The sequence below is a fragment of the Manacus vitellinus genome, unplaced genomic scaffold, assembly GCF_001715985.3.
Source record: "Manacus vitellinus isolate BGI_N305 unplaced genomic scaffold, ASM171598v3 scaffold_0_pilon, whole genome shotgun sequence".
NCBI lineage: Eukaryota > Metazoa > Chordata > Aves > Passeriformes > Pipridae > Manacus > Manacus vitellinus.
The window spans coordinates 36,014,546-36,028,402 of record NW_021938789.1 but is presented as its reverse complement, the minus strand read 5'-3'; the positions used below and the strand labels follow the sequence as shown (position 1 = coordinate 36,028,402).

The 13,857-nt window shown below is 36.4% G+C and overlaps 1 protein-coding gene across 2 annotated transcripts in view; it reads left to right on the top strand.

Moving 5' to 3' along the window:
* The window catches only part of RAPGEF2 (Rap guanine nucleotide exchange factor 2), a 68,981-nt gene that overhangs the window by 15,483 nt on the left and 39,641 nt on the right, over window positions 1-13,857 (top strand). For both annotated transcript variants that reach the window (XM_018082567.1, XM_008933133.2), the window contains exon 2: window positions 8,765-8,896. In XM_018082567.1, coding sequence (XP_017938056.1) covers window positions 8,765-8,896 — 132 coding nt within the window. The remainder of the gene's footprint in view (window positions 1-8,764; window positions 8,897-13,857) is intronic.

Below are 13,857 nucleotides of genomic sequence, written 5' to 3'. Positions count from 1 at the left end.
TATGTGCCTACATAAAATGTTCTTGAACTTTTTTTGCTTTTACATCCTTAGGCGTAAATCTTTTGTCTGGTTTCCTGTGGAAACAAAGTTTGTTACAAAGTTCTCTGTTCCTTCCTCTCCCACAGTTACTTGTAACAGGCCAAAGAGTTCAAAATGTAACCTTACAAGCCTCCAGAAGCCCTGAAAACGGGCCATTTCGTTTCAACCCAGCAGCAGTTCTCAGCATATTAAGCACCCAAACAACCACAAGAGGAAGTATTTAGAAATATTTAACTGTGGGAAAAACATCAACTGGAGCATGCATTTTGTTAGTATGAAAATCAGTTATTCCCAGGAGAGAGATCTCTGCAAAGCCAGACTCTATTATTTTTTTCGTCCATGTCTATTGCTATTAAATAATATGGAACTTTACTGAAGTTCAGTGATCAAACTGTGTTTTCTACCCTCCTACCCTAGAGATATTGAAATGCCTCAGAACAGTCTTTCCTTCGTTCCAAACAGCAGTCATCACTGAGTGCCTGTCCCTACTTGTCAGTTTTAATTATGTAGATTTCCACAGGATGAATTCCCTTCCCAGCCTTATTCAGTGTTTTTGGGAAGCTATTAGTTTGTGTGAGGGTGTGGGCTGTGCAGGCTCTGTTGGGGCTCTTCAATGCAAGTGCTTGGTGAGACAGTGGGATGCTACCAAGAGTGGTAGGGTATGTCTTTGGACATGTGCAGACATAATACACCAGAATAGAGATTCTGCTATTCACAGTAGTTCAAAGAATGGGATCTGATCTAAATCTGGAATAAATCTATTTATTTATGAAATAAAATAATACAAAATACCAGATACTTAATGAAAAAAGAGGAAGCAAATCTGAGAATCCTACATAATCCCTTCTGCAAAGTGTCACCATGTTTCTCCATGTGATTGAGGTTGTCAAAGAGTTGTTGGTATTTAAATGTATATCTGCAGTCAAAAGTTGTAGAGATCTTTCTAGCTTGATCCCTGTAGCAGAGCTGCTGTGACTTTAAAACCACCACAATTTAAAATTACTGAATTATCTATCCTTTGTTGCCCAGTTAAGAAGTTATATTTTTACAAAGCATTTTTTTGACTGACATAGACTTCTGAGTAAAGTTCTAAATAAAAATATTTTGATCATGCAGATTTGTTCCATTCATTGTAAATGTGTTATAATAGTTTGAGTTCAGAATTTCAGAAACCTGAGAAAAACTTTGGAAAATCGTTCAGTATGATTTAGTTCCATCCTGCAGTTTTTTCCTTTGTATTCCTGGCACTGTAAATACCTGGATGATACAATTTTTCTTTTTTTATTTTCCCCACATGTTGTCAATAAATTGACATTTGTGTTTGCTGAAGGAATAATGTTTGTCAGATTCCCTGAAGTAAGACACTTGAATATAAAATGCTACATTAAATCTCCAATTCAAACACTGTCAAAAGAAAGAACAAATACTAACATATTTGGTCATACAACAGAGAAGGTAGTTAAATTAGGTAAGAATGGGTGCGTTTCACTGATGCATTTCTTTTCCTTTAAAAAGTGTTGTCCCTGGGAACTTTTTCATTCCCCAGGTACCCATTTAAATTTCACCACCTCTGTCCCTCTGCAGAAGTCAATAATCCTTCAAGCAAAGGATTCAATGCATTAAATGCTCATAGGATTAGCTGCTGAGAGCTATGAGTAAGTGGCAGTCGGTGTGTGTTTTGTAAGGGGAAACAAAATGAAGTTCCTGTGCCTTCACTCTGTCTTGCTCTCTCCCTGGGACCAGCAGCTCACGTTGCATTAGCTTGAACCTCTGAATAATTTTCTTTTTTTGGGGTGGGGGGAGGGTGGCTAGCTGTAGCAAAGTATCAGTGGAGGAAAGTGTTAAGAAATTGCCAGAAAAGATCCTTATAATACCTTCTTTTATTACTTTTAGAGGTGTTCTGCTTGGGCTTTGTATTTAAACAACTGCTAAACAGCAATAGTATCAAAATGCAATATTTTCAGAACGCGGGTTGTGCCTTGTGTTGTACTCAAGATGAAGAAAATATTTAAGAGTAGATCTTCATGAAGTTTGAGCCACAGCTTCACAGAAAGATGTCTGAGGAAAATTTAGAGATTTAAAATACAAGGTATTATTGTCTAAAGTGAACAGTTATGCAGAAGACATAATTCAAGTCAGTAGGTTTTTATTTAAGTCTTACGGAAATTTTTGTAGAATATATATAGAAACTTCTTAATCTTTTACACCCTTAGGTACAAGGAAATCCTTCTTCTGTGTGAATTGCATCCTAATTTGAACTGTATATAGTTTACACTTTTATTTTAAATTTAATTCTCCACTGGACACGTCAGCCTGCATCATGTCTGCAGACAGAATTGATAAAAATCACTTTATTATTCAGTAATTACTTACATTGACTGCTGTGTTTAAAATCACTCAACCTTAAAAATGTTTTCCTTGATGTCTCCCTTGGTTAGTGAAAGAATTACGTTTAAATGGTATGTTGGTGAATAGCCACCATAATTAGAAATATTTCTTCTTTCAATCATTAAATACCATAAAAAATATATATGTATATATATAAGCGTGTATAGCTTTAAAATACAGACAACAGACTTACAAACATTTAATATATAAATGTACATCTATATAAAACAGTGAAATGTTAATAATTTGATAGGATACTGAAGAATACTGCCTTGGTGATCTACACTTTTGTAGTGCAATAAAAATTTTAGAATTTCTGTCTTGGTGGGGGGAAAAAAATGAGAAAGACTAAGACACAGTATTGATTTTATTTGTCTGCTGTTCTTCTTCCTTCACAAAAAGATACAGAATCCCAAAATAACTTCGTTGTAGTTTACTTAGTTATATTTAGGGGACTAAGTGTGTCATCTGTAGAATGAAAATACTTTTTTATTATAGTGGCTTTTGTTTTATTAGTAAAGAGTTACTACAAAATAAGTGCTCATGTGCTTAGAGGTTAAAGAATCAGTGTTTGCTTGTGTTTCTTTAATTTCAGAAGGTGGAAATAGAGGCTATAAAGGTGATATTTTGTGTTGTATTATGTCTACTGTACTTGCTTAGCCTGTCTCAGTGGCACTTAATTACCTATAAGAGCATTCATTGGGAATTGCATAACAGAATGTTACACCTTTGCTCTCTTTAATCTCGTCTTTTTGCAGATCTACTTCAGTCACTTTGCAGGCTTTATAAATTTTTCATGAAGTGCTGAGCAGCCTTCAGTAGAGGACCTTGTTTATAAAATGGTTACTGATATGTTTACTGTAAAAGGAGTAGTATATTGAAGCTCTCTAACCAGAATTCTTCTGGTAATTGAAAATTACATTCTTGTGTCTGTCTCTCACATTGTTGCATTTATACTTGTTTTCACTGCATTTAAAAAACAAAACACCAAATGAAAAAAAAAAAACCAAGCAAAACTCAAAACCACAAACCCCAAAACAAAACACAAACCCCCAAGAAGTAGGAATACTATTTAAATAAAGAAAGGGGTTTGGTATAGTTTCACTTAATTTTTGTCTGTTCTCATTACTTTTTATGCTATATCCAAGGATTTTGATTTCTTGTCCAGTAAATATTCTGAAAATGTATTTAATTTTTTTAAAATACTGTATCATTAGGATAAGCCCAGTGATTTCTGAGTAGAAGGTGCGATAGAGGTTGCCTTTTGTTATACAGAAAGGCATGCTGTAGGGTAGGAGAAAATCATGACCTTCTTAAAATAGAAGGAACATATTCAGAGCAAAGTAATTGTTAGTTTTGCATGCATAAAGTGATGACTCACTTTGAGGGTGGAAGTAATAAAATGCTACTTTTAAGATAGGAAGATGTGATAGGGTTTATGGTATTGTAGAGTTCAAAAGTGATATATGTCTTTGTCCTTAAGATAGTTTCACATAATTGTTCAAGTTTTCATTTGTTTTAGGGTTTTCAAGAAGTAAAAACATGGAGTTCCCAGAGGTACTGTTTTTCCTCTGGTTTCTGTCCATGTGTGTGAACTGTATGGATGTGCGTATGTACACGCTTATGCTTGCTTTTATGTTTATAAAATACTGTTTTGACTACTCTCAATTAAGATTAGTGCTTTGGTGGAAACTATTTTATCGGTTCTTGTTTTGTATTAACAACTTTTGTCCCCTGTTACGCTTGATTAGATCTACGTATATCACCTTAATGTTTGTCACTTATGAAGGTTGTCCTGAGAGTAGGTCATCAGGACAGTTTTCTGACCCTTTTAATGACTATTAATTATTTAATGTAGGGTACATTTAATGTATTTTGAAACTATATTTACTGAAAAATAATCATGCCCTAATTTTTCTAAACTACCCTGTTGTGTTTTTACTCTATCTACTAGTTCCTTCTGATGCTGTGACTCCGAGTGTTCAGTAATGAAGTTAAATATTGTATGTGTTGGCTTCAGCAAAGCTGTAGTTTAGTGTGGTCACAGAAAAATAAGCGCTTGTTATGTAAAATAGACAAGTTGCTTTTGATCCTTGTTACTTTGAATGACTCCTTAAATCTAGCCATCATTTAATGAAAATGGAAGACAAGATAAAAAAGTATTCAGTTTTGATGACATTTGTGGTGTTGTCAGTCTGTAATAGGTGATGTTTCTGAGGCGAAGGGTGTGTCATGCTTCCTCATATTGCTCATGGTCTGGTTGATAAAGCCTGTGCTAGATCTAGCCAGTATGTGCTTCAAAACATTGCAAGAAAACCTTTAGCTTTCTTGTTATACTAAATACTAAATGGTAGAATAGAGTGATAGCTGAATACAAGGACAGGAGTGACAAGTGCAGCTGGTATTGGGTTAATGTGGTTGGGTTTTGGATTTCAGGGGGCTACAGGGGTGACTTCTGTGAGAAGCTGCCAGAAGCTTCCCCTATTTCTGAAGGAGTCAATGCCAACCGGCTCCAAGTTGGACTTGTCACTGGCCACGGCTGAGCTCATCAGCAACAGTGGTAGTTCCTCTGGGATAACATAGTTCCAAAGAGTAGGAAAAGAAAAACTGCAATTGCAACCAGAGAAGGCAGGAGTGAGAATGTGTGATAGAAACCCCCTGCAGACACCAAGGCCAGTGCAGAAGGAGAAAGAGGAGGTGTGCCAGGTACCTCAACAGAGATTTCCCTACAGCCCATGGTGCAGACCAGGGTGAGGCAGCTGTGCCCCTGCAGCCCACAGAGGTCCTGCAGACATTCACCTGCACCCCATGAAGGAGCCCCATGCCAAAGCTGGTGGATGGCTGAAGGAGGCTGTGACCCTGTGGGAAACATGTATTGAAGCAGGCTCCTGGCAGGACTTGTGACCCCACAGGGGACCCATGCTGGGGCAGTTTATTCCTGAAGGACTGCACTCCATGGAAGGGACCCACGATGAAGCAGTCCATAAAGAACTGCAGCCTGTGGGAAGGGCTCACCTTGGAGAAGTTCATGGAGGACTGCCTCCTTTGGAAGGGGAAGAGAGTGAGGAGTCCTCCCCATAAGGAGGAAGGAGCAGCAGAGACAACTTTTGATGGTAACCTGATGTTACCAGGGACTGTAACCCCATTCTCTGTTCCTTTGCACCACTGTGGGGGGAGGATGTAGAGAATTTGTGAGTGAAGTTGAGCCCAGGAAGAAGGGTAGGGTGAGGGGAAGGTGTTAAGATTTGGTTTTATTTCTCATTATCCTGCTGTGATTTGATTACTAATAAATTCAATTAATTTGTCCCCAGATTGAGTTTGTTTTGCCCGTGACAGTAACTGGTGGGTGATCTCTTCCTTCCTTATCTAGACCCATGAGCCTTTTGTTGTATTTTCTCTCCCCTGTCCAGCTGAGGAGGGGAGTGACAGAGCAACTTTGGTGGGAACCCAGTGTCCAACCAGGGTCAACCCCCCACACTTTAGTAGAAGACTTAAGCACATGTGGGTTTTCATTGTCATCAGTGCTTTACTTTTTCCCCCCATTGTGTTCAATGCAAGTATTAAATATTTTAAATAGCAGTATGTCAATAAGATAGAAATGCATGTATTTCTCACGCCATTTCTCATTGAGTTTACAGTTTAAATGTATCAGCTTATTTAATTTTTGTATTTACTTTTTTCCTCATTCAGCCTTTTGCCTTAACTTTGGGGGTAGGGCAGTCAAAGTGGATGCCGCTTTCGGGCACGTAGCACAGAGATGTAGTATTCTGCAAAGATGTGAGCATGTGCTTTCTGCTTGTAAGTAGTCCTATTTGATTAGGATCAAAGTGACGAGTTAGGTTGCCTAAAGTAAAATGCCTGCTTCTGATCTTCTGTCACCACTTGGCAAGTCCAGCTCGTGCAGCATGGCTTTGACTTGAGGAGTTACTCTGAAACCAGTAATCACCAAGCTTTCGGCTGATTGTCTACAGCCAAAAAAATTCTGAAGGCTTGCTTTTATTTGCAACATATTCCATCAGTTATTGTGCAATCCCTGCTTCTTCCTTTTGCCTGTGCAGTAACAAAACATAAATTCTTGCTGTTCATTTAAAACACTAAGTGCAGTCATTATATTAAACATAGCTTGATTTTATTTTTTAACATACTAAGTGGATTTGCTTTGATGCGAGGTTCTTTTAAAATTTTTAGTGCATTGATAAAAAATAAATGTCATTGTTAATGACATGGAGATATTTGCAGGGCACAATGAAAAATTGAATGAGTTTGGCTGGATGTAAGACTATTCATATACAGCTCTCTATGGAGTTAATATTTATTTGGGACTGAACTAGTTTGCTATAAAAAGTAAAACTCTCAAAATATTATATCTTTTTAAGTTATTAAATGTGTGAATTTGAGATAATTGGTGCATGTATCTTAAAATAATGTGTAGGATTTCTACTTGGAAATAAACCTAGACTGCTTTAATTATGAGAGATTGTACTTTTGAAGTAGACATCGACACATGGCAGAAGCTATGACAGTTCATTTCCTATGCATTCTACCTATGGAATGTATAGTTATTTGTAGAATGGCTCAAATAATGAGAAAAAAAAGTTGCATAGTGGCCTGAGTATCAATATATATGGTTCAGTTTTGTGATAATGCAAACTTACAGATTGAGAAGTGAAGTAGCAAAGACAACAGATACTATAATGCACTTCCTTAGTGCCCTGTTTTCTCCTTCTGGTACATCATCAAAAGTGGTGAGCATAACTAGATTTTTCTGGAGGCAGCATCCACGGCTGTATGTATTAGGGTATTGCTTTTGTTAATTGCCCTCTCTTTGTTGATGAAGATCAACTCTAGCTCTGGGCTTACTGAAGCATTTTAGTATTATTAGTGTCTGGTTTCTGGTTTTAACCCCTCTTTCAGGTAAAATACTAAGAAAGAATGTTTAAAATGTAGCCATTTTTATTATCATTGATACAGTCATGCCGTGATAAGGAAGAAATCCTTTTCAGATATATTAGAGTAGGAAATACCAGTCAGTCTAAATAAGACTAAGGTTTTCAGTTGTCTGTGCTTTTCATCTTAAAGCCAGGGTTCTTTCAGGTCATGCTCCATGAACAAACTTAAGGCAAATAGCAGTATCTTTGGCTGTCATGCTCCATGAACAAACTTAAGGCAAATCATTCAGTACCTTTGGCTGTACAGAGCTAATAATTTTCTCAAGCACGCTCTCTTGTGACTTGGAGATGACTTTTTTTATAACCTTTTATCCTGATCGTCTTATTCTGCCTTAACACTGAATGAACTCTTATTTCCATTTCCATCCAGGAAGAACGGTAATAGCACCAAGGTAGCATTCATAATTGACATGGATGGACATACTGCATATGACATTTGTCATACAAACACAACTCCTTAAGATGAAAGTATCTGCCTTGTCTGAGTTGAAACAAATTAATGAGCAAAGCTGTTTTTTTAATTATTGAAGAATTTATTGCACAGCAAAACCGATACATTAACATATTTTTATTAACTAGCTCTGGGATGCAGGCTTCTTGGGGAGAGGAGTGATTTGCCCCTGAAATAGCATTTAAATATTTCTTCAGACAGCAGATATTTTCCTTTGTCATTTCTACAATCTGGCAGTGTTTGCAGTTCTTAAAGATCTTCATGGGAGCTGTGTGCATAAAGCAATAGTGAAAATACACATCACAAATCTTGATGGATGATTGTTCAGTGATCAAATACACAGTCTTGATTCATTCTTCAGCACTGCATGTGAACAAACTCACTTCAGGATTGTAGCTCTTTATAATTGTATCAGTCTTCCCGCATTTCCTATTTGCTGTCATATTATTTGGCTCAAAGTATAATGGATAGCTCAGTGACTTGGATTTTACTTGTCTCTAATGTACTTTGTCAACATAAGAAACAAAATATACCAAATCCAGAGCAGTGCTTTTTGGTTTTTTATAGTATGTGACTTAACTGTTAATTTTAATTCTACAGGAAACTATTGATATTTTAAGTTGCACAATATTCATATTCATTTTAATTCTACTCAAACCCTATAGCAAGATACTGAAGAGTTTTGGCATATTGCTTCACTAGTGTTTGTCCTCAGATACATTTTTCTTAAATCTCTTATATTTGCAACAATTTGCTGACCTCTGCATGAGTTTAAAAAGCTGCAAACCTCAAAATTTTTATGCTACATTCTCAAGCCCCAGTGTTTTTCTTAATACACTTGGTACTGGCAGAGAGTAAAGTGATATATATGATTTGAATTAATTTTGCTGTGTATCTCCTTCAAATTGTAATGATGCTTTTTTTACTCCACCTGTAGCTTCCTGCAGATTTCACAAAGCTGCACCTTACTGACAGTCTCCACCCACAGGTGACCCACGTTTCATCTAGTCACTCAGGATGTAGCATCACTAGTGATTCAGGAAGCAGCAGCCTTTCTGATATCTACCAGGTAAGACTGAAATGGATGCTGATCAGAGGTGCAATTACCAACAGTTTTGCTGTTAATAGCTAAATGCCCATGCTGTTTCCTATCGTCAGTTTTTGTCTGAAGAAGTACTTGGTAGACTTCAAAAAACTAACTTTTGTTTGAATTGTAATAATTTCAGGGGGTTATCCACCATGTATTAGTCTGATGTTTGAAAACTCCTCGAGTAATCTGCAGCACAGCAACATGACATGTCACTTTAGATTGTTAGGATCTGAGTCAGCCACATAGAGATTTAGTGTTTTGCATATCAGGATTGTGCTTCATGAATTTTGTTACTAATTTGAGGGGAGGAAATCTTCCTGAACTTCAGCATGGAGAGCCAGTATGGCTTCTCCAGCAGATGTCCATAAAGGGACCTAAAAAGGGACCTAAAAGGCAAAGGAATTCTGTTCCTGACTCCAGCACTTCATCTCCTCTTTCTGTCTGTCTGATTGGCTAAATGTTTAACAGCAGCTGTGATGTCTACAGATCAAAACTGTAGATGTAGGACCTTGTAAAGTGAGTGATTTTCTTCTTGATCCTGTATTTTGTATTTCTTAGATGTGTTGGCTTCATAGTGTAGAACTATTCAGTGATGGGGAAAAATAAACACACAGTGAGCAGCCTGTGCTGGCCTGACTTTAGGGGCATATTTCAGTTTCTCCACCTTGTAGAAACCTGATGGCAACATCTTAGCAGTGCATTCCCTCCTGGCCATCCTCAGAAAGATGGGTAGGTTGAACTGGTGACACTTTATTTAAAGTTACACTTCTGAGAGGGCTTCACACTGTGAAGCTCTGTGCTATTTTTTTGGAACAGCTTGATTTTGAAGAGATTTTCTGTGAAACTGATCCAGAGTTTAAATTTAAATTGGAAAACAAAATCTAAAGTGAAATAAAATGAGGAAGTCTGCATTTTTCACTTGATGTTTACTGTTCTTGAAATTTTATAGCAGGATCTGTCTTGATAAGGAGAGTATACCAATTTGTTATTCTGAAAAAAAGGCATCAAATCCAATTAAAATATATTTATATCAAAATAATAATAAATTAATGAGACCACTTCTACATGAAGTACTGTTTACTAGAAGAGGAATAATGATTGTTTGGGATGCTTCTATAATTGCAAGTATAGTCATTTAAATGATGGGAAATGCATCTATACAAATACATACAAATTCAGTTGTGATCATAGTTGTAGGATGTAGTCTGCTTCAGGTGAATAAGCTTATAGGGTTTTTTTGTGGAAGAAGATAAGCTATAAAAAGGTCCCAGTTCAATTTAGACTGTTAATTGCAATAGTGCAATGGTTTATTTTTGTGAAGAGTGTCAAATTAACTGCACTTCAGGCATAGCATATGTCAGTCAAGTAGGTTTGTCAGAATTTCTTCTGAAGACAGGATTACTTAGAGACAGGATTTATGTTTATACTGTGAGAGTGAAGATGATGTAAAATCAGCTTTTTTCTTCCAGTCTTTTATAGAGTTTCATCCCTTTCATTGCAAAGATTTTCACTAACATAAAAATAACAAGTACCTCTAGAGACACAGTCGTAGGTGGCATGTAGTTACAGCCATACTTTAGATAAGTTGGAAGTAAATTTTTTGCAAAGACTTTCAGCGAAACTTTCATAACTGTGAAAAGGATCATTGAATTTCTGTGCAATTAAAGAACCCCAACCAAACAATATAACAAACAACTATAGAAACTTCAGAGAAATACTGGTCAATGACTCCTGTAAGTTTTATTGGCAATAATGGAATCAACAGAATGGTTGATGTTTGGAGGGAGTTAATGATTTACTGAAATATTTACACAGAGAAAATTTACTTCTTAAACATTCTTTTAAACTTAATTTACAAACATAATCCATTCTTGGTGATCTTCAAAATATTATCCAGTTTCTTCAATTAATTACAATTAATACCTCATTTAAAGGTGTCTTGGCACAGATGTGTTGAGAACCATGTAATTGCACAGTGTCAAAGTAAGTTTTAAAATAACCTATGTCCATATCATCATCAAGAAATATGACCATACATTGTAGAATGTAACCCCATGTTTTTGTCTTAATACACATACTTGAGGAAACGTTTATTAAGAAAATGGTAAATTCAGGTATGGAAAGTGATAAGGTTCTTAAATTCTTGAATTTAACTTAATAGTACCACGTATTGTTTGACTTGATTTCTCAAATTGTGGTAAATCATTAATTTCTGGCCTCGATTTCAGTCATAATGAATGTAATGTAGAAATGTTAAGGTATGTTTAAGTATTGCCAAAAAAACCCCAATCCCAAAACAAAATAAAATGGCTGTAATTTGAGTTCTCTAGGTCAGGTTAAGGATTAAATAAGCAGAAATTTTTTTTTTTTGAACTAAGAGATTGGATCAGTCATTCTCTCTTAGTTGTTTGCCTTTTAATTCTCTCCCAAGTGTTTATTCAAAAAGAGTAAACCATAACCAAGTCATCAACGTGGTTTTTTTTTTGCTTCAAATTTAGTAGATCTTAGGCAAAGCTCATGATCATTGTTTCTCTGATTCTTATGTTCTGTATCTAATGGCATTTTTCTGTTCAGTGGAGTGGACTTCTGTTCATTATGGCTAAGTAGAAGCAATGATTTAGAAAGATTTCCGTCTTGCCTTCCAACTGATAAATAAATGTGGGGTTCTTTAAAATTTACTGTTATTTAGATCTTTACTGTTGAAATCCGAGGTAATGATATGTCATGTTTTGCATCCTAGTAAGTTTTAATTCTGTAGCCTTAAGAGCAACTGCTTGCAGTGAAAACACGTTCATGGCCTCTTAAGATTTTTTTTTAATAAATCATGACGCTGAATCTTCAGATGCTTTCAACATTGAACTGAGAATACTTCCTTTTAAATATTAATGCGGTATCTAAATTTGTTTGTCAAACGTTGCACATGAAAGAACTTCTTTTAGGATAAGAAACACTTACCAAAATAAAATAAACCTTTATGTTTACCCCACCCAAGTCTCAAAAACATTTCAGGTGCCAACTAATAAGGTCCTTAAATATTGTTACTTTTATTTTAGGAAATAAGTTCATCAAGTGACAAACTCTATAGGGTGACTTGAGAGGAAGGGGATACTGAATGTTTGTAGATTGTGTGCTGGCTTGTACTTGCCAAGAGCAATACTTTGATTCTGTCTTGTATTGACTTGGCAAAGTGAATCATTCACTGCTGCTTCTCAGGTATGGCTGCTCCCTCTTGACTATATGAAAGCATATACCTGTTCCTATATGCTCCTAAATGGTTCCTATACCTGTTCCTATGTTCCTGGTTGGAGAGGGAGGAGATTTAAGCTCATGAACTTGTGTTATTCCCCCCACCCTGTTTTGGAAAGGCGTTGCTGTGTTGGCTCAGCTCTTTGCCAGCCTTTCTTTGCCTTATCCTGTCCTCAGACCAGTGGCTTCCTGCCACCTCTGTGTGCCCTCTGGAGTCTGCTTAGATACCACTGGCAGTACAGGAAACTAGGAACATCCTTTCTGAGACCCTCCCAGGATATGTGTATTGCTTAGAAATTTTCAAGATGTCAGCTTTGTTTTCTCATGAGTCTGATAAGGTAGCTCCTAGAAGAAAGGTCCACTCTCTAGAAAGTCTTCCTGAGGGAGCCCAGACTTTTTTCTCTCTCAAACCAGAGTGTCCATGGAGCCTGCCCCTGAGTCACTGTATGCAAAATAAAGAGATTCTACCTTAAGATAAAGTCAGTCTTTCTGACTGTATCAACCTCTGAAATGCAGCTTGGGTAAACTATGTCCTGTGAGCTGCCTCCTCCTGCCCCCACAGTTTCAACTAAGTCCTTTCCAGTACCTTATTGCTCCTGGTAAATTTAGGTCCTCTTAATCTATCCTGCAGCTCATAGCCCAGGAGTACCTTTCAGAGTCCTTGTTCTGTATGCCTGTGGTCTTGGCGAACAATGCCCCATTCTGAGAAAGCAGCAATTAGTTGGTGATAGGGTAGGATGCTGTTCCTGGTGTGCATTGTCTGGATTGTTACACCTTTTCATCTTTAGCGAGGAAAACTGCTCAGGCTGACTTCTATGACAGATATGGGCTGCTGTGTTGTAATTTTTTGGTAAACATTGAAAGAACATAGATGGAGAGTGCTGTAAAAATCTTGGACTAAAGGAGTTTTAAGGTATTTCATGGCCATTTGCACTCATGTCAACGGAGTATGAAAAAGTCATTACCTTAGATTTATGTATGATTTGTGTATATGTAATAATTATAGTTGACTGTAGTACATATAAGTATTTAATAAATACATTTTATAATTACATGGATTGAATTCCATCTTAATTTATTGATATTTTAAACTTTTACTCAGCCTTCTGAAAAGTAATTTAAAACAAAACCCCAGCCATGGTTTCTCTCTGTGTAGAAGCTGGATCCAATGTGTCTTTGTGACAGGAGAGAATGTTTCAAGCTAACAAGACTTTTACAAGTGATTTCATGAGACAGACAGAGACAGTGTTCTTGGTGTTTTGTATCAGTACAGGCTTAAAAATTAGAAAATAAAAAATGAATGTTTTTCCTAATAAACATTCTTAATTTCATTTTTTAGTTTATTTTTTAGCCCCTAAACTACAATGGTTAAAAAGTAATGAAGAAGTGGATTTTTTGAGCTAAGCATGGCTGCTTTCTCTGTTAGCTTCATGAGACTGAAGTACTGCACCAGGCAATGAACATATTTCTGGTTTGTGCAAGAAGTTTTTTCTATTCTTGCTTTTTAAATTTTTAATTTTTTTTAGGTCTCTGGTGTTTTGCGTAGTTGGAGATTTTGGATTGTTGATTTAGGTGGTAACAGTAGTCACAAAGGGAATTTATTCTTCAAAGTGATGCAATGTTTCCTAAAGAAAGTAGTTAAAATAAAAATAAAAAAGTAAAGGTTGAAGTAGTCTGTTTAAAATACTAAGAAA